The sequence below is a fragment of the Dendropsophus ebraccatus genome, chromosome 11 (assembly GCF_027789765.1).
Source record: "Dendropsophus ebraccatus isolate aDenEbr1 chromosome 11, aDenEbr1.pat, whole genome shotgun sequence".
NCBI classification, from domain to species: Eukaryota; Metazoa; Chordata; class Amphibia; order Anura; family Hylidae; genus Dendropsophus; species Dendropsophus ebraccatus.
Genome location: NC_091464.1, coordinates 13,259,486 through 13,286,171, shown reverse-complemented (window position 1 = coordinate 13,286,171; position 26,686 = coordinate 13,259,486). Strand labels below are relative to the sequence as shown.

Below are 26,686 nucleotides of genomic sequence, written 5' to 3'. Positions count from 1 at the left end.
CACCCAGCTCCCCTGCTGATCAGCTGATCATCACCTATAGTACACAGTGGACAGGACCAGAAGCAAATAGCGCTGTTCACTGTGTAGTGGTCGGACCCAGTTACTGCAGCTCAGTTGCCGTTCACTCTGTAGTGAGGATGCTGAGCAGCTGATTGGCGGGGTGCCCCGTCCTGGTTTCCTGTAAAATCCCTTTAAAATGACTAGGAATGACCAGCCTGTATGCCACAACAGCCATGTTCTTCTTCGGTGTACCCACAGGTGGAAACTGAACGGCACGGAGCTCAACTTTTCCGCAAACTCCAGTTACCAACTGGTAGGAGGAAACCTGGCCATTTCTAACCCGACCCAGTCTAAGCATACGGGAACCTATCAGTGTGTGGCGTCCAACCCCAGGGGCACCGTCCTCAGTAATGAAGCCTCGCTGCGCTTCGGATGTGAGTCCCCGGAAGTCGTCCGTCCACTCTTATCACAGCATTATGGCTGTATTAGCTTGTATAGAATTATCGGTCAGAGACTCATCTCTTGTTCTTTGTCTTCCACCTCAGATTTGCATGAATTCCCCCCCGAGGAGAGAGATACGGTGAAAACAACAGAAGGATGGGGAGTGATGTTACCGTGTAATCCTCCGCAGCACTACCCTGGTAACTCACCTATCAGAATGGATCTCCTGTCTGTCTATCCGTCTGTCCGTGTATCAGTATCGTCACTTATTTATCATGCCCTGTGTCCTAAAGAGGCATTGTTAGGAACTTTTCTTTAAAGGGGTTATCCAGCGCTACAAAAACATGGCCACTTTCCCCCTACTGTTGTCTCCAGATTGGATGGGGTTTTGAAACTCGGTTCCATTGAAGTAAATGGAGCTTAATTGCAAACCGCAACAGTAGGGGGAAAAGTGGCCATGTTTTTGTAGCGCTGGATAACCCCTTTAAGAAGTCAACCTGCTAAGTTGTTCCTGGTGACGCCCCATCTATGGTGGATGGTCAGTGGAATATAGCTCAGCTGTGAGGATGTAGTCATGACGCCAGTACTGGTTCAGCACACAGGTGTAATGGAGTACCTGTTTTTTAGATTTTTGTGGCTGGCTATATTGTCTCCCAATGGTCGGTGACCTGCCGGGTTGTAATGGGTCCCTTGGGCTCCTATCACCCACAGAAAGGGGAAAATGACCCAAGGGCAGTGTAGCTTGTGTGTAGGTGCTAGTGCAATGATCACTGAGTCCCAGCAGAATGAAATAAACTGATCTTTACTGATAAGTCTTTTGTAATCAGTCACGAGTAAGGGTGTTATTACACGGGCCGATGGGGGCCTGATAATACCAGTAAACGAGCAACGATCTGCTAGATCGTCGCTCGTTTACTGGACCTATTACACGGCCCGATAATCGTTAAACAAGGGCTGCAGGGACATTGTTACCGATGTCCTTGCAGCCCTTGTTTAAACTACATACATTACCTATCCACGTTCCAGGGCTGCTGCTGCGGTCCGCTTCTTCACAGGTCCCGCACGCTCTAACGTCAGAGTGGCCTGTCAGCTGACAGGCCACTCAGCCAATCACAGGCCGGGACCACCGCAGCCTGTGATTGGCCGGGCGGCCTGTCAGCTGACAGGCCACTCTGCAGCTAGAGCATGTAGGACCTGGGGAGAAAAAGACCGCAGCAGCAGCCCTGGAACGTGGATAGGTAATGTATATCGTCAGTATTACACGTAGCGGTGCGCGGTCGGCGCCCAACGAAAATAGGTCTAAACCTATATCAATGATCAGCCAATGATCGTTGTCATCGGCTGATCGTTGTATTTATTACATGGAGCGATAATCAGCCGAATCGGGCCGATTATCGTTCCGTGTAATAGTACCCTAACTTCTGAGGCACAGACTTGAGTTCACTGAATAATTCACTGTTGACATGCTGAGGTAGAATAGGAGAGTTCAAAGGAGTAGAGAGCCCAAACCCAGTTTAGTAATGTGCTCTCACAGAACTTGTGAAGAAATACTTGAAGATGAAATACTTAAGAAAACAAGAATACTTGAGCCCGTCTGCAGGGCCATATTACCAGCTGTCGCTGCCCTGGGCACCAAACCTGAATCCGCCCCATCTTCACTCACCGATTAGCATCATGATTTTCTTGGGCATATTGCCAATAATCCTGGTAATCAATGATTAGAGCCGTCTGCATATTGTCTGAAGGAATTCTCACCACAGGATTGGTAGATTGGGAGGTAATAGCTCCAGTTCAGGTGTCACATTTAACACCGCCACACCAGATCTGACAAATACTGCCATACTGTGACTGGATAACACCACCATACCAGACCTGACCAATACCACCATACTGTGACTGGATAACACTGCCATACCAGACCGGACCAATACTGCCATACTGTGACTGGATAACACCGCCATACTAGACCTGACCAATACCGCCATACTGTGACTGGATAACAACACCATACCAGACCTGACCAATACCACCATACTGTGACTGGATAACACTGCCATACCAGACCGGACCAATACTGCCATACTGTGACTGGATAACACCGCCATACCAGACCTGACCAATACTACCATACTGTGACTGGATAACACCGCCATACCAGACCTGACCAATACTACCATACTGTGACTGGATAACACTGCCATACCAGACCGGACCAATACTGCCATACTGTGACTGGATAACACCGCCATACCAGACCTGACCAATACCGCCATACTGTGACTGGATAACACTGCCATACCAGACCGGACCAATACTGCCATACTGTGACTGGATAACACCGCCATACCAGACCTGACCAATACTACCATACTGTGACTGGATAACACTGCCATACCAGACCGGACCAATACTGCCATACTGTGACTGGATAACACCGCCATACCAGACCTGACCAATACCGCCATACTGTGACTGGATAACACCACCATACCAGACCTGACCAATGACACCGTACTAAGACCAAATATCAGCAGGAGGGGAGCATGTAGCACAGGAAGGGAGACACCTAGTGGCCATATATATAAAGTTGATTTAAAGATAGAAAATTTAAAGGGAAACTGTCATCCCCACACCTGGGGGTATGAGTGGCCCTATTGGGGGGTCAGGTAGGTTCCGACCCAGGTGGGAGGGTGTCAAGTTTCCTTAAAAAATAATAATAATATACCATTTATACTGCAAAAACCCTGTTTATAAAAAAAAAAACAAAAACAAAAAAAAAACGGTGCTATGGAACGCTTTAAACCATGATGCAGGTATTTTAGATTGAGTGAGTCCAGTGGATGCTCAGCTCCATCAGTCATAGAATAGGGACTGTATGGTGAGTATTACAGGGACTGTATGGTGAGTATTACAGGGGCTGTTTGGTGAGTATTACAGGGGCTGTTTGTGAGTGTTACAGGGACTGTATGGTGAGTATTACAGGGGCTGTTTGGTGAGTATTACAGGGGCTGTTTGTGCGTATACAGGGGCTGTTTGGTGAGTATTACAGGGGCTGTTTGGTGAGTATTACAGGCGCTGTTTGGTGAGTATTACAGGGGCTTTTTGGTGAGTATTACAGGGGCCCTTTGAGTATTACAGGGGCTGTTTGAGTATTACAGGGGCTGTTTGGTGAGTATTACAGGCAGGGCCGGCTCCAGCTTTTTGTGGGCCCTTGGGCGACAGAGCCTCGGCGGGCCCCTTTGAGCAAATCATGGAGAGACAGGCGAGGAAAGATTTGCAGCAGAAGAAACATGCGGCTGCTGCATATCTTTCTCCTCCTGTATCTCCTGATCTCTGCAGTAGTCAGGACTCTGGAGGAGTCAGACCCAGTCACAGGATTATATATATATATATATATCATGCTGTTGCTGCTAGTTCTCTAGTATACAGCTCCTTCTGTGTGTGTGTGTGTGTGTGTGTGTGTATATACATACACACACACAGAGCAGGAGCTGTATACTAGAGAACTAGCAGCACCAGCATTATATATATATATATATATATATATATATATATATATATTTATAATATGAACATGGTGAGACCTCTAGTTCTCCTATATACAGGCCCTGCAGTGATATACAGTGTGTGTGTGTATATATATATATATATATATATATATATATATATATATATATATATATATACATATATATATACACACACACACACACACACTGTATATCACTGCAGGGCCTGAATATAGGAGAACTAGAGGTCTCACCATGTTCATATGATAGATAGGAGATAGGGAAATAGATAGATAGATAGGAGATAGATAGATAGATAGATAGATAGATAGATAGATAGGAGATAGGGAAATAGATAGATAGATAGATAGATAGATAGATAGGAGATAGGGAAATAGATAGATAGATAGATAGATAGATAATAGATAGATAGATAGATAGATAGATAGATAGATAGATAGATAGGAGATAGATAGATAGATAGATAGATAGATAATAGATAGATAGATAGATAGATAGATAGATAGATAGATAGGAGATAGATAGATAGATAGATACAGATATCTAGTTGTTTTGTGTATAGAGGTCCTGCTGTAATATATCTATATCTATTACAGCAGGATATATATATATATATATATATATATATATATATATATATATATATATATATATATATATATATATATATATATATCCTGCTGTAATAGATATAGATATATTACAGCAGGACCTCTATACACAAAACAAGTAGAAGAACCAGCACATACAGGACACTTAGTTTGCAGAGCCTACCTGCTGCCCTCTATCAGGTCATGTGTCCGATCACATGACCCGTGACATCATCAAAGGTCCTTCAGACTCAAAGGTCCTCTTTCCTACTCGGCTGTAGGGAAGATTTGTGATGGAAGACAGGTGCTCGGGGGCCCCAGTATGGATCGGCGGGCCCCTAACTGTCACATGCGGCCTCTAGGGGCCCAGTCCCCTTTGTTACTACACTTTTTTTTCTTTTTTACTAACAAAAAAAATGTAGTAACAAACGGGAGTGGGCCCCTAGAGGAGCTGGGGGCCCCGGCATTTGCCCTACTTAGCCGGGTGCTGACGCCGGCCCTGATTACAGGGGCTGTTTGTGAGTATTACAGGGGATGTTTGTGAGTATACAGGGGCTGTTTGTGAGTATACAGGGGCTGTTTGGTGAGTATTACAGGGGCTTTTTGAGTATTACAGGGGCTGTTTGAGTATTACAGGGGCTTTTTGGTGAGTATTACTGGGGCTGTTTGAGTATTACAGGGGCTTTTTGGTGAGTATTACAGGGGCTGTTCAGTGAGTATTACAGGGGTTGTTTGGTGAGTATTTACAGGGGCTGTTTGGTGAGTATTACAGGGGCTGTTTGGTGAGTATTACAGGGCCTGTTTGGTGCGTATTACAGGGCCTGTTTGGTGCGTATTACAGGGGCTGTTTGGTGAGTATTACAGAGGCTGTTTGGTTAGCATTACAGGGGCTGTTTGGTTAGTATTACAGGGGCTGTTTGGTGAGTATTACAGTGGCTGTTTGGTGAGTATTACAGGGGCTGTTTGGTGCGTATTACAGCGGCTGTTTGGTGAGTATTACAGAGGCTGTTTGGTTAGTATTACAGGGGCTGTTTGGTGAGTATTACAGTGGCTGTTTGGTGAGTATTACAGGGGCTGTTTGGTGCGTATTACAGGGGCTGTTTGGTGAGTATTTACAGGGGCTGTTTGGTGAGTATTACAGAGGCTGTTTGGTGAGTATTACAGGGGCTGTTCAGTGAGTATTACAGGGGTTGTTTGGTGAGTATTTACAGGGGCTGTTTGGTGAGTATTACAGGGGCTGTTTGGTGAGTATTACAGGGCCTGTTTGGTGCGTATTACAGGGCCTGTTTGGTGCGTATTACAGGGGCTGTTTGGTGAGTATTACAGAGGCTGTTTGGTTAGCATTACAGGGGCTGTTTGGTTAGTATTACAGGGGCTGTTTGGTGAGTATTACAGTGGCTGTTTGGTGAGTATTACAGGGGCTGTTTGGTGCGTATTACAGGGGCTGTTTGGTGAGTATTACAGAGGCTGTTTGGTTAGTATTACAGGGGCTGTTTGGTTAGTATTACAGGGGCTGTTTGGTGAGTATTACAGTGGCTGTATGGTGAGTATTACAGGGGCTGTTTGAGTATTACAGAGGCTGTATGGTGAGTATTACAGGGGCTGTTTTTGAGTATTACAGGGACTGATTGGTGTTTATTACAGGTACTGTTTGGTGAGTATTACAGGGGCTGTTTGGTTAGTATTACAGGGGCTGTTTGGTGAGTATTACAGGGGCTGTTTGGTGCGTATTACAGGGGCTGTTTGGTGAGTATTACAGAGGCTGTTTGGTTAGTATTACAGGGGCTGTTTGGTGAGTATTACAGTAGCTGTATGGTGAGTATTACAGGGGCTGTTTGAGTATTACAGAGGCTGTATGGTGAGTATTACAGGGGCTGTTTTTGAGTATTACAGGGACTGATTGGTGTTTATTACAGGTACTGTTTGGTGAGTATTACAGGGGCTGTTTGTGAGTATTACAGGGGCTGTTTGGTGAGTATTACAGGAGCTATTTGGTGCATATTACAGAGACTGCTTGGTGACTATTACAGGGGCTGTTTGGGGCTGTATGGTGAGCATTTACAGGGCATACGAGATACAGATGACAGACACGGCCTTCAAATGAGTGCCAGAAAATGCCACAGCCATGCCCTAGTGTATTAACAATCTGAAGGCGTCCGGATCTTATTATAGTCCTCCAGACGTGACACTTCAGAACCTGTCCTTTTGGCTGCGGCTCTCTTGCTATGCCCTTCAAAATAATATAAAACAAATGGAGATGGCAGGAGCTTAGAGAAACAAGTAAAGTGTTAGAACAAAGAGGAAAAGCCGGGAGAGAAAGCCCTAGTCACCTGCTAATCCTCGCAGCCACATAGCGGGTGTCACATCTCATGCTGTGAAGTACGTCCCTGAACATCTGCTGACCCCAGACTCTGAGAATAGGCCAACCGAGAAGACAATTCACTGGTGGCACAAGGTTTCTGCCCTGTGAAAACAGAATCATTAGGAATATGTAAAAATACGGGGGGGGGGGGGGGGGGGGGGGGGGGGGGGGGGGGGGGGTTATTACTTTATGTATATGCTTTATGCTAACAAAGATACAATGATCTCTTATATATCTTGTATCTGTGTTAGATATAAGATGCATAGCTGGAATACACTCACTAGATAGAAAAGCAGGAATGGGAACACAAGCTAAGGGCTACAGATGGGGGATATAATTATTTATATAAAATCCCACAAATCACTGGTTGCTATACAGACAAAGAAACAACAACCAGGGGATTGCACAGGGTACTGATAAAAAAAGCCACAATAGTTACACACCAACATGCAGTGTCATAACATACAAGAGTATTAGATTACATTGTACTCTGGCTCCATCTGCTGGCTACACACAATAATGCATATAGAGTAATGAAAGTGCTTTGTGCATTTCTGTGACTACCTATAGCCTTTACACCAACATCACAGAAAAAAAAATATCCAAAGAGACAAAAAAAAAATACATTTTTACAAAAAAGAAAAAAAAGGAAACAATGTTTCCTTATTTCACCATCATCCCTAGGACTTCTAGTACTTTGTACTATATACCACAGTCAGTCCAGGTGGCTGCTATAGATGAGAACCAGGTAAAGGGAACAACCACAGGGCAGCCTTAAAAGGCTTATCTAGTCTTTTAAAATTGCCACAGTACCCCTTTAAGACAAGTAGAGTTCACATAAAAGGAGTGAGGACCCTGCTTACAAGAGTTTACAATTTATGAGGACATAGGGGTAAAACATAACTTTAAAAAGTGCTTTTTCTGTACAATGATCCAGCTATTTTTATACTTGAGCATGAGCGAGTCTCCCATAGAGAACCTGTACATGTGCGGATATGAAGCGGATAGACGAACAGACAGGGTGCTGGGCAGAGGCATAGCTAGGGGTTCAGCCTGGGGGGGGGGGGAGGGCGAGTGAGTCTCATTGGGCCCCCAACTGATTATATTACCCATAGGGAACCACAGTAGATGACAATGCTTTCCGAATAATAAAGGGTATTTTCTGCTACATCGTTCATAGTGAACAGGGACTGGGAACAGTGGAAAAGACTTTCTACATTTCACATATATAATCATGTAAAAATTAAAGGGGTTATCCAGCATTGCAAAAACATAGCTGCCTTTTTCCAGAAACAGCGCCACTTTTCCCCAAAGCTTGGATGTGGTAGTGCAGCTCAGTTCCACTAAAATAGAATGGAACCAACCATGAGAGCAGCCAATCTATGCCTCCATGTAGTATTTAGACCCAGTTTTAGCCCTGATATAGTTTGCAGGGTCCCTCTATTCTCTCATATAGTAAAAAGCCCACCATCTATACCCTAACATAGTACATTATCCCCCCTTGTTCCTCCATAGAAGATAGACCCTCCATGTACACCCCCATATAGTAGTGAGACCCCTCTGTACCTTCATATTGAAGTTGAGCTTCTCTGAGCATACATATAGTAGTTAGGCCTTCTGTGCCACAATATAGCTATTATTTCCCTCTTTTTCCATGTAGTAGTAGTTAGGGCCCTCTGTGCCCTCATATAGAAGTTAGACTCCCCTCTGTGCATCTATCTAGCATTTAGAGCTCTCTGTGCATGCAATTCTCCCCCCCCCCCCCCCCAAAGGTAGTATCCTCCATGTAGGCATCCCCTCCAACACCATCTCATGTAGGTAATCCCCCTGATATGTATTCCCCATGCAGCCACCCTCTCCCCCAGCAGTAATCTCCCTGGTAATCCTCCTGGTGGATAGACACCACCACCACCACCACTAGGGGCCGCCTACAGCCAATAACCATTAGTAACGTTACAGTAATCAGGACCAGAGGGGAGGAGAGCAGCCATTGCTATAGCACTGTAGGAGGGAACCTTGGCTCTCCAGCTGTTGCAAAACTACAACTCCCATCATGCCTGGACAGCCTTTGGCTGTCCAGGCATGATGGGAGTTGTAGTTTTGCAACAGCTAGAGAGCCAAGGTTCCTTACCCCTGTGCTATAGTATCCAATGAATCCTCTACTATCTCCAGTAACATCCAGAAAGCCGAGCTGGCGGATAATGATTGCCAATAATGGTTTCCGTTTATTATATTTCAAGCTTCAGATGGGATTCTACTTGCGATCAGCCGGAGATAAATCAGGAATACTTATCGCCTATCAGGCTGAATCCTATTATTGTACCCGATGAATATACAACCAATCTCATTTGGTTTTATTCCGAGCTGTGAATCATGTCTCATCTCTTTGTCTTTCAGGGACCTCTTAAAAAAAGCGTCGCTATCTGAGTAAATCAGGAGTGACGGTAGCCGCCATACTGTGCTTATTAGGTGTGATTTCCTTAGAGAAACAGCAGGATTTATCTATACACTTGTGCAATTGGCGTCTTATGTCATCTATCAGTTAGCTGCAGGGAAGAGAGACGGAAGGCTGGGAAGGTTTTTTTAAAAAACATTACTAATAAGTACAATAATAACAAGATCACAGCGATTCACTGTAAAAACACATTTTTTGCAATGCATTTTTCTCCTTGACATTAAAAACATGATTAAAAAAAAAAAACATGAAACCAGCCGTACACTATCATTTTGATGAGGATTGAAGGGGTAGTTCAGAAAATTTGTAATTGTAATTTATTTCTATTAAAAAATCCCAAGTCTCCCAGTACTTATCAGCTGCTGTATGTACTGCAGAAAGTGGAGTATTCTTTCCATGCTCACACAGTGCTCTCTGCTGCCACCTTTGTCAGTGTGAGAAACTGTTCAGAGCAGCAGCAAATCCCCAAAGAAAATCTCTCCTGCTCTGGACAGTTGCTGACATGGACAGAGGTGGCAGCAGAGAGCACTGTGTCAGACTGGAAATAATACATCACTTCCTGCAGGACATACAGCAGCTAATACGTACTGGAAGACTTGAGATTTTTTAATAAAAGTGAATTATTTGAAAGAAAACTTTTGAACTACGCCTTTAAATACATTTAGAGATGAGCAAGCCGAACTTCACAAACCGAGATATATTATGAACTTTGCAAAATGTTTGGTTCCTTACCAAACCAAGTTTTCTGCAAAGTTCGTAACAAATTCATAAAAATGACATAATAGACATAAAAAAAACAAAATAGAGAATATGGTTACCAGTCTGTGCTCCCCTGGTGTCCTCTATGGGTCTCCGGTGTCCCTCCACAGCTTCTTTTGGGTATATTTACATATTACAGCATGTTTTCGTTTAAATGCTGCAATTGAAAATGAAAAACAGTCCGAATGGAACAAAACATGCTGTGATAAGTAATATGATATACTCAAAAGAAGCTGGCGGGGAAGAAAGCAATTGGCATACAAGGGGATCATATCTATGCAAAGCTAGCATATAGAAAACTGACTGCATGCAACTGCTTAATCCCCCAAAATAATATAATTTGGTAAATAGTAGGTGTCTATCTGTGTCTTTACCCTCATACAGCCTGAACATCCTGTCTGACAACTATTACATATGTCGTAAGGTTAGTGGTTACTTCTATTGCCAAAAATTTACAATACTGACCTGTATAGCAGGGTTTGGCTGTAGAAGTCTATTATTTACCACATTGTATTATTTTAGGAGATTAAGCAGTTGCATACAGTTAATTTTCTGTATGCTATCTTAGCATAGATGTTATCCCAGTGAATGCTGATTGCTTTCTCCCCCCCCCCCCCAGCTTCTTTTGTGTATATTTACAGCATATTTTCGTTCCAATGTTGCTGTTTTTCGTTTCCAAAAAGAACTTTAGAGTTTAAAACATGCTGTTTTAGTGCGGTTTATTTAAATGTTGATGCTCATGGTCAGACTAACAATTTCTTCCATACTTGTTATTATCTATTCAGTCTCTTCCCCCAGTTCTAAGCTGCTGCTGCTGCTGCTTCTGCTGAAAACACAAAAATCTGTGTGTGAGCTTTTCTCTCTGTTTCTTTCTCCTCCCCCCTCCCTTTGAGGTGGCTGCTATGCTATGGCATATCATTGATCAGTGAATGCAATCCAAGGCATGTATTTAAAAGTCCCATAGGGGGACTAAAAATGTGTGAAAAAATAAATTAATAAAGTTTTTAAAACTGCCCCAAAGTCCCTCCCCCAATAAAAGTCTAAATCACCCCCCCTTCCCATCTTATAAATAAAACACATATAAATAATAAAATTAACGCAAGGATTGTTCATTTTTATTACATTTTATATAGAAAATAATTAATAAAAAGTGATCAGTATGTCCGATCTACTCAAATGTATATGACACCCCATACCGACCCATAGGTGATAAAATAAAAGCGCTATAGGAGTCCCAGTGGGGCCATTGTAATCATTTATTTGCTGGGTGGAGAGGGTATGCCCTCTCAGGTTTTTGTTTGTACTGTGGGATAAATTGGTTTAAAAAAAAAGATTTGATTTAAAAAAAAAAGAAGGTAAATTTAGCAGTTTTCATACCTTATTTGATCACATCATGGTGCTTGTTCAAGTAAAAAGTGATCTTTTATTATCTGCAGATTGTGCTAAGTGGGCCCCTCCATGACGTCATAGGCACCGGCCCCGCCCCCTTGTCGACCATTGGAACAGTATGGCTTAAAGGTCTAGGCTCCACCCCCTCTAGGTCGGCCCATACCAGTGGGCATCAAGGGGGCGGGCCTATGTGCCGAAGACGCCATGGAGGGGCGGGGCCAACGGTGGCCATGTGAGGGGGGTAAGTGACACAGTTGCCGCCCACTTAGCACAATCTGCAGATGATAAAAGATCACTGTTTACTCGAACAAGCACCATGATGTATGATATAAAATAACGTATGAAAACTGCTAAATTTACCCATTATACCTGTGTAGAGAAGTCAGAATGCAAAAAAGGGGGGGGGCAGTGTCACTTTAAGGTTAAGCGGTTAGGGTTCGTTTCGGATGAATCCCAACTTGGCTTCAAAGTTTGGCGAACCTGAACTTTTGAAAAGTTCCCTTATCTCTAACTATACTAGAAGATGATGGTCAGCCTCAGTGTGACACACAGAATGGCCGCACTTGTCGTCGCTTTTGGTAAAATATTCGCAGAGAACAGAAAAAGGGACACTGTCTGATTCTGATTTCTCTAACCCTGTAAATATTTGATCTCCCTCAGGTCTGTCGTACAGATGGCTGCTGAACGAGTTTCCGGTGTTTCTCCCGACCGATAACAGGAGATTTGTGTCCCAGGTGACAGGAAACCTGTACATTGGGCGCACAGAGGCACAGGATGAGGGGGGGTACTCCTGTCTCACCACCAGCCACATCGCTTTCACTAAGAAAAGTGTCTACAGCAGCTTCGCTCGGCTCAGTGTTACCCCAGAAGGTTCGTGCCGTTGCAAAGGACCACGAATGTTTCATTTTTTACTGATGTCTTCGATAAGTCATTAATAAAGCTGGATTTTAAAGGATTACTCTGGTGAAATTTTTCAACTGGTGTCAGAAAGTTATATAGATTTGTAATTTACTTCTATTTAAAAATCTCCAGTCCTCCAGTACTTATCCTGCAGGAAGTGGTGTATTCTTTCAAGTCTGACACAGTGCTCTCTGCTGCCACCTCTGTCCATGTCAGGAACTGTCCAGAGCAGGAGAAAATCCTCATAGAAAATTATTACTCATATAGACAGAGGTGGCAGCAGAGCACTGTGTCAGACTGGAAAGAATACACCACTTCCTGCACGACATACAGCAGCTGATAAGTACTTGAAGGTTTGAGATTTTTAAATAGAAGCTATTTACAAATCTGTATAACTCTCAAGTACCAGTTGATTTGAAGAAAATAATATATATATATATATATATATATATATATATATATATATATATATATATATATATATATACACCGGCCACTTTATTAGGTACACCATGCTAGTAACGGGTTGGACCCCCTTTTGCCTTCAGAACTGCCTCAATTCTTCGTGGCATAGATACAACAAGGTGCTGGAAGCATTCCTCAGAGATTTTGGTCCATATTGACATGATGGCATCACACAGTTGCCGCAGATTTGTCGGCTGCACATCCATGATGCCAATCTCCCGTTCCAGCACATCCCAAAGATGCTCTATTGGATTGAGATCTGGTGACTGTGGATGCCATTGGAGTACAGTGAACTCATTGTCATGTTCAAGAAACCAGTCTGAGATGATTCTAGCTTTATGACATGGCGCATTATCCTGCTGAAAGTAGCCATCAGATGTTGGGTACATTGTGGTCATAAAGGGATGGACATGGTCAGCAACAATACTCAGGTAGGCTGTGGCGTTGCAACGATGCTCAATTGGTACCAAGGGGCCCAAAGAGTGCCAAGAAAATATTCCCCACACCATGACACCACCACCACCAGCCTGAACCGTTGATACAAGGCAGGATGGATCCATGCTTTCATGTTGTTGACGCCAAATTCTGACCCTACCATCCGAATGTCGCAGCAGAAATCGAGACTCATCAGACCAGGCAACGTTTTTCCAATCTTCTACTGTCCAATTTCGATGAGCTTGTGCAGATTGTAGCCTCAGTTTCCTGTTCTTAGCTGAAAGGAGTGGCACCCAGTGTGGTCTTCTGCTGCTGTAGCCCATCTGCCTCAGAGTTGGCCGTACTGTGCGTTCAGAGATGCTCTTCTGCCTCCCTTGGTTGTAACGGTTGGCTATTCGAGTCACTGTTGCCTTTCTATCAGCTCGAACCAGTCTGCCCATTCTCCTCTGACCTCTGGCATCAACAAGGCATTTCCGCCCACAGAACTGCCGCTCACTGGATGTTTTTTCTTTTTCGGACCATTCTTTGTAAACCCTAGAGATGGTTGTGCGTGAAAATCCCAGTAGATCAGCAGTTTCTGAAATACTCAGACCAGCCCTTCTGGCACCAACAACCATGCCACGTTCAAAGGCCTCAAATCACCTTTCTTCCCCATACTGATGCTCGGTTTGAACTGCAGGAGATTGTCTTGACCATGTCTACATGCCTAAATGCACTGAGTTGCCGCCATGTGATTGGCTGATTAGAAATTAAGTGGTAACGTGCAGTTGGACAGGTGTACCTAATAAAGTGGCCGGTGAGTGTATATATATATATATATATATATATATATATATATATATATATATATATATAAAAATATAAATATTTTTTTTAATTTCATTTTATTTTTATATTATTATTTTTATTTTTTTAATACTATTTATTTATTTATTTATTTTTGCTGGAGTAGCCCTTTGAGTCCATGAAATCATGGAGGTAATTCTATCTGTTTTCTCTTACAGCGGAGCCACGGTTATATGCCCCCAGCATTAAAGTGCGTTTCCCAGCAGAGACATACACTCTTTCCAGGCAGTCTGTTACATTGGAATGTTTTGCCTTCGGAAAGTAAGTAGCTTCAACTTCTTAAGTAAGCAGACATGGAAATGTCTATTGTTAAATATTGATTTAAAGGGGAACTCCGTTGAAAATAAATTCTCTCACATCAGCTGGTGTAAAAAAGTTATATAGATTTGTAATTTACTTCTATAAAAATCTCAAGTCTTCCCATACTTATCAGCTTCTGTATGCCCTGCAGGAAGTGGTGTATTCTCTCCAGTCTCACACAGTGCTCTCTGCTGCCACCTCTGTCCATGTCAGGAACTGCCCAGAGCAGCAGAGATTTTCTATGGGGATTTGCTGCTGCTCTGGACAGTTCCTGACATGGACAGAGGTGGCAGCAGAGAGCACTGTGTCAGACTGGAAAGAATACACCACTTCCTGCAGGACATACAGCAGCTGATAACTACTGGAAGACTGGAGATTTTTAAATAGAAGTAAATTACAAATCTATATACCTTTCTGAAACCAGTTCACTTGAACGGAAAACATTTTCATCGGAGTACCCCTTTAAGGGGTAATTGACAAGACTGTGAGAGTCCAGATCCATGATCTAGAGTGGATAATGACACATAGTGGGCCTAGTCTGGACTGGTCTTATATAGTATTAATATAGAACGTGGATGATGACTTACAGCCCAGTGCCTCGTATTCGGTGGAGGAAGGTGGACACATCGCAGCCCCCCCAGTGGTTCGCCTCAGACCCTGTCCTGCACTTTGAAAGTGTCAGCTTTGAGGATGACGGAACCTACGAGTGTGAAGCTGAGAACTCTAAAGGCAGGGAAACTTACCAAGGCCGTGTCATAGTCCAAGGTAAGAAAAAAAGGGAAAATTTGGCAGCACATTTATGACTCTGTTCACACAAGGTAAGGACCATTGTACACTTCTGGGTTCTTCCTGAAATCCCAGCATCACTCTTAGTATGAGAGGTCAGAGTAGCGGCTAATAACATCTGGCAATCTGTATATTACAGGGAACAGCAAATCCTGAAAGCCATTTTGTTCTTTTAATGTAGCAGTAATCTTTTAGAGGGGAACGATCAGCAGGTGAGACAAATTTAACCTCCGTATTTGAACAAGGCGCTGAGGATGAGGGTATGTCTCTTACCCTGCGCTGTTCCCGGGCAGCTTTAAAGGGGTAGTTCAGCAAATGTAATTCTCTTTTAAATCAGTTGGTGCCAGAGATTTCTAATTTACTTTATTCAAAAATCTCCAGTCTTCCAGTACTTATCAGCTGCTGTATGTCCTGCAAGAAGTGGTTATTCTCTCCAATCTGACACAGTGCTCTCTGCTGCCACCTCTGTTCATGTCAGGAACTGTCCAGAGCAGCAGCAAAGCTTCCCTCTCCTGCTTTCCACACTGGAAAGAATGCCACTTCCTGGAAGACATACATCAGCTGATAAGTACTGGAAGACTGGAGATTTTTTTTAATTGAAGTAAATTACAAATCTCTGACACTTTCTGGCACCAGTTGATTTAAAAGATTTTTTTTTCTTCTACAGAACGCAATGCTTTATATCTACTTGTTCTAGGCATGCCCTAACAACTCTACACATGGGTGGGATTTACGAACATACGCCAGAGGCATACGCCAGGGAGAAGGTGCAGATTCGCCCCTTCTCCCTGGCGTACGACTCCCGTATACCCGGCTCACCCGATGGGTGGGCTGGAGGAGTTTGCGGGGTTGTGATGAGGTGGCCTCCTCCCGCACCTCATTTATCGTGATTTACGCCTGCTCGCAGGCGCAAATCATGACGCAAATCTACACCTGCTGGAAGCAGGTGTAGGTTTGGTGCACCAGGTACATATTTGTGCGCCCGGTCGGCGGAATTTACTAAGAGGCGTAGTGAGGCTTAGTGAGGCTTAGTGAATCTTGCCAGAGAAGAGGGGGTGGGGCCTAATATAAGACCGACGTACTTGTATGCCGGTCTCCGTAAATCTTCCCCCCATAATGTCTTCAGGAAACCATCAGTATGTCCTGGCCGTGAAAAGCGGTGACCCCTCCAGCTCCTTCTTTCCTCTACTGGTGCTGCATGGGTGCGAGTGATGTCACTTATGTGCTGCAATGCTGGGGGGGGGGGGGGATAGCGGTCTCTTGTGGCTGGAGGTATGATGCTGCCTTTGGCCAAAAGAATAATTGACAGGGCTGGGAGCCATTGGCTCCTGGGGCGGTCAATCATAGCACAGAATATAACTGTATGCTCGCCTGATTAGGAGCACTTAGAGTTAAAGGGCCAGCGTCAGCAACTGGCGGCACTTGCCCAGGGGCTGCCCGGACTGCTGTGCAATGCATCCAGAGTTCCGTACAGTTTCTGGATGCGCCTCTGGAGCTGTCCGGGATTCTGGATTCTATTTTTTGGACGCTTTTTCCTTGCTACATCACACATGTCCAGTGTGAATTTCTTTGGTTTTGTGTGGTTACTTGCATCATTTCCTCCTTACTCGACAGCACAGCCAGAGTGGCTCCAAATTATCTCTGACACCGAGGCCAAAATTGATTCTGATCTTCTATGGACCTGTGCAGCATCGGGAAAACCCCGTCCTACCATTCGCTGGTTGAAAAACGGGGAACAACTGGCATCAAAGGTGAGAAAAACGGGACCAAAAAGTCACAGGAGGCGGGTGATCACTTACTACAAAGGGCTTTGTAGACATAGGGGGAGATTTCCCAGACCTTGTAGGAAAATACATGGAGCAGTCACCCATAGCACCAGACTCCAGGTTTTATTTTTCAGGGATCTTTCTATAAATGAAGTTGTGGCTTTCTGCTTTGTAGGTATTAGAGAAGATGGGGGTTACACACCAGCTCAGATTGAGAAGGGGGGGAGATAATCCTTGAGGGACAGCTCACACAGGCTGGTGAGAGCAGAAGCAAGTGTCTAAGAGAGAATATTATAGGTTGTGCACAAGTGTAAACAGAAAGTACAGCTTATACAGCAAGCTGCAGAGCCTACAGACGGAAAAGGGAGCAACATTTTTATTGTTTTTGCGCTATGCTTTTTATGGTGTCCATAGCCTTCAGTGTCTCACAGTGTGGTAAAATAGCCTCTTAGTGACTCACTAAAGGGGTACTCCGGTGAAAATAAAATCTTTCAAATCAACTGGTTTCAGAAAGTTATATAGTTTTGTAATTTGCTTCTGTTTAAAAATCTCCAGTTTTCCAGTACTTATCAGCTGCTGTATGTCCTGCAGGAAGTGGTGAAGTCTTTTCAGTCGAACACAGTGCTCTCTGCTGCCACCTCTGTCCATGTCAGGAACTGTCCAGAGCAGGAGAGGTTTTCCATGAGGATTTGCTGCTGCTCTGGACACATCTATATAACTTTCTGAAACCAGTTGATTTGAAATAAAAAAAAAAAAAAAAAATCCTGGAGTGGCTCTTTAATTATAAATAGGCATAGGTAATTGTCTACTAAATTTGAGGTTTTAATGGATACAGTAAATGCACAACATCACAACATTTCCAGCCTCTAATACGAAATATGGTTCAACCCTGGCACAGGGACGGATAGAGGTGACCAATGGGCAGCTGAAAATCACCAATCTGAATCTAGAAGATTCCGGCATGTACCAGTGTGTAGCAGGAAACAAGCACGGCACAATCTACACAGGGGCCGAGCTCACTGTTCAAGGTAAGCGGCAGGACAGAAATAGCACTGTCCGTATTCTTACTAACATTGTCATCTCCCCTGAAAGACAACATAGTAAAATACATATCTCCAAAGTGTCCCTCTTTTGGAGGGACAGTCCCTATTTTTGAGCCAAGTCCCTCTGTCCCTCTTTGCCCCTTACATGTCCCTCTTTCTGACCTAGGAATTAGATTTACATTAACAAACTTAATATGTTGTTCTAAAAAAGTGTCTAGTAAGTTTCTTACAGTATAATAGACCCAAAGCTGCAGATTATTCCATCATGTGCTGCAAGTTGGATCATAAAACTTTTTATATTTAGATGAATCATGTGACATTATGGCCCCTATCACACATTATTTCACTCATGCAGTTCTTATGGCCCCATACACACATCTGTAGGTTCTACCGATCTGTTTTGGGGCCATAATAAAAAATAATTAAGCCATTGTGCGTCCGTGTCACCTATTTGACAGTGGGTTCCTGCAAATGCGGATCGAAGGATGCATCACACATACAGGATCTGCTGCAGATTTGCGGATATCAATGTGACTAAATGTGACATCAATGTGCAGCAGATCCTGTATGTGTGATTGCATCAATCTGCAGTAGATCCTGGATGTGTGATTGCATCAATGTGCAGCAGATCCTGGATGTGTGATTGCATCAATCCGCAGCAGATCCTGGATGTGTGATTGCATCAATTTGCAGTAGATCCTGTATGTGTGATTGCATCAATCTGCAGCAGATCCTGTATGTGTGATTGCATCAATCCGCAGCAGATCCTGTATGTGTGATTGCATCAATCTGTAGCAGATCCTGTATGTGTGATTGCATCAATCTGCAGCAGATCCTGTATGTGTGTTTGCATCAATCCGCAGCAGATCCTGTATGTGTGATTGCATCAATCTGCATTAGATCCTGGATGTGTGATTGCATCAATGTGCAGCAGATCCTGGATGTGTGATTGCATCAATTTGCAGTAGATCCTGTATGTGTGATTGCATCAATCTGCATCAGATCCTGTATGTGTGATTGCATCAATCTGTAGCAGATCCTGTATGTGTGATTGCATCAATCCGCAGCAGATCCTGTATGTGTGATTGCATCAATCTGCAGCAGATCCTGTATGTGTGTTTGCATCAATCTGCAGCAGATCCTGTATGTGTGTCTGCATCAATCCGCAGCATATCCTGTATGTGTGATTGCATCAATCCGCAGCAGATCCTGTATGTGTGATTGCATCAATCCGCAGCAGATCCTGTATGTGTGTTTGCATCAATCTGCAGCATATCCTGTATGTGTGATTGCATCAATCTGCAGCAGATCCTGTATGTGTTATTGCATCAATCTGCAGCAGATCCTGTATGTGTGACTGCATCAATCCGCAGCATATCCTGTATGTGTGATTGCATCAATCTGCAGCAGATCCTGTATGTGTGATTGCATCAATCTGCAGTAGATCCTGTATGTGTAATTGCATCAATCCGCAGCAGATCCTGTATGTGTGATTGCATCAATCTGCAGCAGAGTATGTGTGTTTGCATCAATCTGCAGCATATCCTGTATGTGTGATTGCATCAATCCGCAGCAGATCCTGTATGTGTGATTGCATCAATCCGCAGCAGATCCTGTATGTGTGTTTGCATCAATCTGCAGCATATCCTGTATGTGTGATTGCATCAATCTGCAGCAGATCCTGTATGTGTGACTGCATCAATCTACAGCATATCCTGTATGTGTGATTGCATCAATCTGCAGCAGATCCTGTATGTGTGATTGCATCAATCTGCAGTAGATCCTGTATGTGTAATTGCATCAATCCGCAGCAGATCCTGTATGTGTGATTGCATCAATCTGCAGCAGAGTATGTGTGTTTGCATCAATCTGCAGCATATCCTGTATGTGTGATTGCATCAATCTGCAGCAGATCCTGTATGTGTGATTGCATCAATCTGCAGCATATCCTGTATGTGTAATTGCATCAATCTGCAGCAGATCCTCTGTATGTGATTGCATCAATCTGCAGCAGATCCTGGATGTGTGATTGCATCAATATGCAGCAGATCCTGTATATGTGTGATTGCATCAATCTGCAGTAGATCCTGTTTGTGTGATTGCATCAATCTGCAGTAGATCCTGTATGTGTGATTGCATCAATCCGCAGCAGATCCTGTATGTGTGATTGCATCAATTTGCAGTAGATCCTGGATGTGTGATGGCATCAATCCGCAGCAGATCCTGTATGTGTGATTGCATCAATCTGCAGTAGATCCTGTATGTGTGATTGCATCAATTTGCAGTAGATCCTGGATGTGTGATGGCATCAATCCGCAGAAGATCCTGTATGTGTGATAGCATCAATCTGCAGTAGATCCTGTATGTGTGATAGCATCAATCTGCAGTAGATCCTGTATGTGTGATAGCATCAATCTGCAGTAGATCCTGTATGTGTGATTGCATCAATCTGCAGTAGATACTGTATGTGTGATTGCATCAATTTGCAGTAGATCCTGGATGTGTGATGGCATCAATCTGCAGTAGATCCTAGATGTGTGATTGCATCAATCTGCAGCAGTTCCTGTATGTGTGATTGCATCCTTGAATTAAAAAGTATAGAAATGTCTGTAAAATATTCCTAGCGTGAATTACAAGTGTCCCCCCTTTGGCCGTCCAAAAAGGTTGGGAGGTATGAAAATGAGATCAGACTCAATATGTGTTGGATACTTACACTCAGAACTACTAGAAAGAGTAATTTATAGTACAGCCATTGTATGCTCATGTAGGGGCCTGGATCATGCAGTTGTTATTTTAAACACTAGATGGCACTGCATTATAATACATTATAATAACTTTTATTTTTCCATCAAGACAGATTCACACAGAAGACACAGAACACAGATTCAAGGCCGCATTCACACGTTCCATGAACTCGTACGTGGAATGCCTGTAACAGATTTGTCCCCCACCCCGGGCAGCATCTGTTATAAGATCCTGGGGGCGGGGGAACTGTATGCATATGCGCCACGCTGTAATGAAGCAGCTGCGCGGCTCTATCATTACAGCATGGCGCATATTGATACACTTATTACACTTTTTATAGTTCCTCTATATGACTTGACCACTAGATGGTGCTGCACTAACTAGGTGCTGCCACTACACAGTGAGCAGAGCCATCTGATTGCAGCCCAGTATACAGGGTCGGCTCCAGGTTTTTGCGGGCCCTCGGGCGACAGAGCCTCAGCGGGCCCCTAATCCATCCACTATGCAGCCATCATCCACACTATACACAATCACTTGAGACATCAGTAACATACACAAACACACATTACTGACACTAACTGACTGACAATAACTGACTGACACAGACACTAACACAGATTGACTGACACTGACTGACTGACACACAGCACTTACAGCTCAGTCTTCTCCCTCTTCCTCTCTGTCAGGCTGCTCTCCACACTGTTTGGTTGAGGACCTTCGGGTCATGTGATCAGGTCCTTCACCTTTCTCTCTCTGTGCAGGTCCTGCTGTCGCCTGTGTCTTCTGATGTTCAGCCCCTCACCCTGGCCTACAGTGAGTGGGCTGAACATTAGAACACCGGGCCCTCTTAGGGCCCCTAGATGCAGTGTGGGCCCCAGCACTTGCCCGGGTAAGCCCTGTGCTGACGCCAGCCCTGTCTGTATACTGCGTAATATCAGCAACTTTGTAATCGAGAATAATGGATAATCCATCAATAATATAAGCCCTTCAACCAATATGATACCTAATTTTTCCTTCTGTATCCTTTTTCGTGAAGCTATGGCCCCTGACTTCCGCCTGTCTCCGGTGAAACCATTGATCCCTGCAGCTCGTGGTGGGGAAATCCAGATACATTGTAACCCCCGAGCTGCTCCCACCCCAGTCATCCTATGGAGCAAAGGGACCGAGCTTCTACGTAACAGTAGCAGGTAGGGGGGTAAATGCTGGACGCCAAATATATGTACTGGAGCAGTGTCCATAGTCATCATTCTATCTCTCGCCATTGTTACAGGGTGACAGTCACCGCTAATGGAACGCTGATCCTGAAGAATATATCTCGGGGAGATGAAGGAAACTATACTTGTTTTGCAGAGAATCTCATGGGAAAATCCAACAGTACTGGCATCCTTAGTGTGAGAGGTGAGATGGCCGGGTATATAGCAGTACAGGCTGAGCGGGGTGGCACAGTATTATTTTTTTTTTCTTTTCTATTTTTTTTTAACTTCTATTCAAAAAAATCTCAATTTATCCAGTACTTATCAGCTGCTGTATGTCCTGCAGGAAGTGGTGTATTCTCTCCTGTCTGACTGTCTCTGCTGCCACCTCTGTCCATGTCAGGAACTGTCCAGAGCAGGAGAGGTTTTCTATGGGGATTTGCTGCTGCTTTGGACAGTTCCTCACATGGACAGAGGTGGCAGCAGAGGACATTGTGTCAGACAGGAGAGAATATACAACTTCCTGCAGGACATACAGCAGCTGATAAGTACTGGAAGACTGGAGATTTTTGAATAGAAGTAAATTACAATCTATATAACTTTCTGACACCAGTTTGTTTGAAAGAATTATTTTTTTTTTTTGCTGGACAACCTCTTTAGTGTATTTAGAAATAAAACTGGCGTACATCCTTCCACTATGTTTTTATACATAGGAAGTATCTATGATATGACAACATAGGTGACTTGCTGCTCCTTTGAAAGAACAAACCTTCATTGCTATTCTATTTCTATATTACAGAAGCCACAAGAATTACTTTGGCCCCTTCGGGAGCGGATGTCAATGAGGGGGACAGCATTACACTACAGTGCCACGCTTCCCATGACCCTACCATGGACCTGACATTTACATGGGAGCTGGAGGGAATGCCAATAACCTTCGAGGAGGAGGAAAAACATTATCAGAGAGTTTCAGGGGTGAGAAAACATTTGCTTTTCATTCCTGAGCATGTTTTACACTTTATTAGACAAAGGGGCATGGACTATGTGGAAGTGGGCAGGGCAAGGGAATAGGGGCACGGCTGGAATGCATCCTAACAGATGGTGAAAACTTAGACTAGACAGTGTCATGGACTCTTATCAGGTCTGTATAAGGTACAGAGCTGCAGACACAGGCAGATAGGTGATAGGAGACAAAACAAATGATGCCTGTGGCTTTGCTGATGGCCGTTTGCAGAGTTATATAATTGCATTGTAACTTGGAGGCTGAAGTGCCACAGAAGTAATGCTGAGCCACAACATGCATGCCTCCTCCCTCCCCCACCTTTTCCTGTCTAGACTAATTGACACACAATGCTGGAGGCTCAGGGTCCATTTACACTGACATATTATCTGGCAAAGATTTGAAGCCAAAGCCAGCAATGGATTTAAAAAGAGGAAAAATCTCAGGCTTTCCTTTATGACCTGATCTCCGTTTATAGTCTGTTCCTGGCTTTGGCTTCAAATCTTTGGCAGATAATCTTTCTGTGTAAATAGACCCTCAGCCCTGTACATCAATCAAGACAGGTGGGGTGTGAGGGTGTGGGAGGGCATGCATGCTGTGGCTCAGCATCACTTCAGCTCGCAAGGAAAAATGCAAGCTCTGTATCTGGTACAAACCGCCACATTGAAGTCAGCAGGGCCGTGGGCGGCAGACTGATCATGGTCTTTCGACAGCTATAACACTGACCGATTGTCGGCCTGAACGGTCAGTAATCGGCCAGGTACGGCCGATAATCATTGAATGTACTAGGGCTCCGCCTCTTAGTCATCTCTGTGAAAGAATTAGAATAGTTCATTTATCTCCCTTTATGGTCCTTGCTGTATTCTGCTGCCTATTAGATGATTATTCATAGGGACCCATATCTCCAGGACTTAGGACGCTATTACACGAAGTGATAACCGACCAAATTATCGCTCTATGTAATAGAGACAATGATCAGCCGATGACAACCATCATTAGCTGATCATTGGTTTAGATTTGGGCCTAATATCGTTCGGCACCGACCACGCATCGTTACTTGTAATAGCTGCTTGTAATAGCGGAGCACGGCCAATAGCTGACGATTGCCCAAACAGCTGACACCTTACCGCTCTCTGCTTCTGGTCTTCTCTCCTGTGCTCCGCAGCTTCCTGGTCCCGGCAGCTGCTTTGGGCAAGGGCTGCATGGACATCGCTAACGATATCCATACTGACGATTATCAGGCCGTCTAATAGGTCCAGTAAACGAGCGCCGATCCAGCATTTAGTTCGGGCCGTAGTTGGCCCATTTAATAGTACAAGGACCTATGTAGTATACGCCTGTGTTTCAGCCCCAGCAGCCAGGATCGGAGAGTACTCCAGTCCCAGCAGTTAACCTGTTCAATGCCTGAACATTTCATGTGGATTTAAAGAAATGGAGAGAACGTATCATACATCATGTCAGACTGTCTGTATGATATTGCAAATAATATTGATAACGTTCATTCAAAAGACAGGTATATAGTAAATTGATTGCTCTTCTGATTATAGAGATGAGCAGGGGTGTAGCTAGGATTCACAGGGCCCCATAGCAAAAATTCTTAAGGGGCCCCCCTACGCACAACACAAAGTACTGCATATATATTATACTTTACTGCTGGTGCACTGATAACTTCTGACCTCTGCATGGAGCTCTGCACATTTTCCTTTCCTACTTGATTGCCAGCTGGAGAACAGAAGTCAGAGGTTATCAGAGCAGTGAAGCAGAGATCTCTGTCTTCTGCTTGTTAACCCTTTTCTTTGTGTTGCACCATGTAAGTAAATGTTGGGTCACATACACACTGCAGTACATAAGGGGTTAAGCAGAAGGGCACAGCTCTTTCCTTCTCCTTAAGGCCTCCTGCACGGGCCCCATAGCAACTGCCTACCCTGCCTCTACGGTAGCTACGCCACCGGAGACGAGCGTAACTGGAGCATGCTCAAGTGCGATAGTTCGGCATTTGATTACCAGCGGCTGTAGAAGTTGGATGCAGCCCTAGGGAGTCCTAGTGGATATAACCTATGGCCATAGGTTATATCCATGTTTTCCCAGATTTCCTAGGGCTGCATGCAACTTCTACAGCCGCCAGTAGTCAAATGTGGAATGATTGGACTGGAGCACGTTCCAGTTGGGCTTGTTGCCTATTATAATTCAGGTGATAATTTCCCTATAAGTTCAATGTATCTGCCCATACGATAGCGCAGTCAGATTTCATCCCATTTGTATAGTTACACCTGACATTGTGATACCTGCGTTATGAATGTGTCCATGTGGATGGCTTTCCTTGTAACACATTGATAGAATCGCTGTCTGAGACGCTGCCCTTCTTGTAGGATGAATCTGTCGGAGATCTTCATATTATTCATGCTAAATTAAGACACGCTGGGAAATACACCTGCACAGCCCAGACGGTGGTGGACCGAGCCTCTGCCGCAGCTTCTCTCCTTGTGCGAGGTAACTCAGCGGCTTCCATCTTTGAAGTCATGTTACAAGTATAAGTGGCCTATAAAGGACTCTCAGTAACCAATATCCATACGCATCAGTCCTATAAACAAAACAATGATGGACAATACTATTAAATTATTGAATCAAATATTACTGTATTATTTAGAACAGAATTAAAAAATATATATATATATTTAAAAGACAACAGGAACAGAAAACAATACAGTACATACCTTGGATGGCTTACAAGGTAGATAATGTAATAAATATGATGCATACAAGTTGATGGTATATTGGTCAATCAGCGGAGGTAGGAAAGAGGTACACTGAGTGTAAAAAATGCACAAAGTGCAATACAGGAAAAGTAAGATGTAACTGCAAGTGCAAACAGTTATAGGGGCAAAATAAGATATTACTTAACAAGTTAACCTCCTACTGTGTAATAACCTGCCTGGTACTACCACACTGTGCTCTCTGCTGCCACCTCTGTCCATGTCAGGAACTGTCCAGAGCAGCAGCAAATCCTTCTGCTCTGGACAGTTCCTGACATGGACAGAGGTGGCAGCAGATAGCACCATGTCAGACTGGAAAGAATACACCACTTCCTGCAGGACATACAGCAGCTGATAAGTACTAGAAGATTGTGGATGTTTAAATAAGCGCAAAAATTCTTATTAGGCAAAAGAACTCTGTACTCACAGGGCTGGTTTCCCTTTTCCAGCATATTTAGATAAAGGACTAGAGCAGCAACAAAGCCAAAAGCCAAAATGGATTTGAAAAGACTCAGTCTTTCCTTTCGGACCTCTTCTCTGCTTATAATGTGTTTCTGGCTTTGGCTTCAAAAATCTGTCAGGTAAATCTGTCTGTGTAAGAGGACCCTTAAGGCCCTATTTCACGGAACGATTATCAGCTGTATTTGTGTAATAGAAGGCAACGATCAGCCAATATGAATGATGTCGGCTGATCGTTGCTGTCATTTGTCTTTCAACATGTTAAAAGACAAACAACTAATATAGCAGCGATCTGCTGCCGTTGCTCTGGGGAATAGGAGCGGGGGCAGCGGACTGCCGCTATCCTCTATGGGCCGCCCGGACGATCTAGTGATCACCCAGGCAGCCCCCCCCCCCCCAGGAGCGAGGAGCAAACAAGCACTGACAGTGCTCCTTTGCTCCTCTATCGCCCTGTGTAATAGAGGCTTTA

The 26,686-nt window shown here is 44.0% G+C and overlaps 1 protein-coding gene across 2 annotated transcripts in view; it reads left to right on the top strand.

Moving 5' to 3' along the window:
* Positions 1 to 26,686, top strand: part of CNTN2 (contactin 2) — a 79,765-nt gene that overhangs the window by 38,175 nt on the left and 14,904 nt on the right. For both annotated transcript variants that reach the window (XM_069946359.1, XM_069946360.1), the window contains exons 4-14: positions 259 to 434; positions 546 to 641; positions 12,187 to 12,396; positions 14,331 to 14,433; positions 15,062 to 15,237; positions 16,873 to 17,009; positions 17,923 to 18,052; positions 21,849 to 21,999; positions 22,083 to 22,210; positions 22,805 to 22,980; positions 25,375 to 25,495. In XM_069946359.1, coding sequence (XP_069802460.1) covers positions 259 to 434; positions 546 to 641; positions 12,187 to 12,396; positions 14,331 to 14,433; positions 15,062 to 15,237; positions 16,873 to 17,009; positions 17,923 to 18,052; positions 21,849 to 21,999; positions 22,083 to 22,210; positions 22,805 to 22,980; positions 25,375 to 25,495 — 1,604 coding nt within the window. The remainder of the gene's footprint in view (positions 1 to 258; positions 435 to 545; positions 642 to 12,186; positions 12,397 to 14,330; positions 14,434 to 15,061; positions 15,238 to 16,872; positions 17,010 to 17,922; positions 18,053 to 21,848; positions 22,000 to 22,082; positions 22,211 to 22,804; positions 22,981 to 25,374; positions 25,496 to 26,686) is intronic.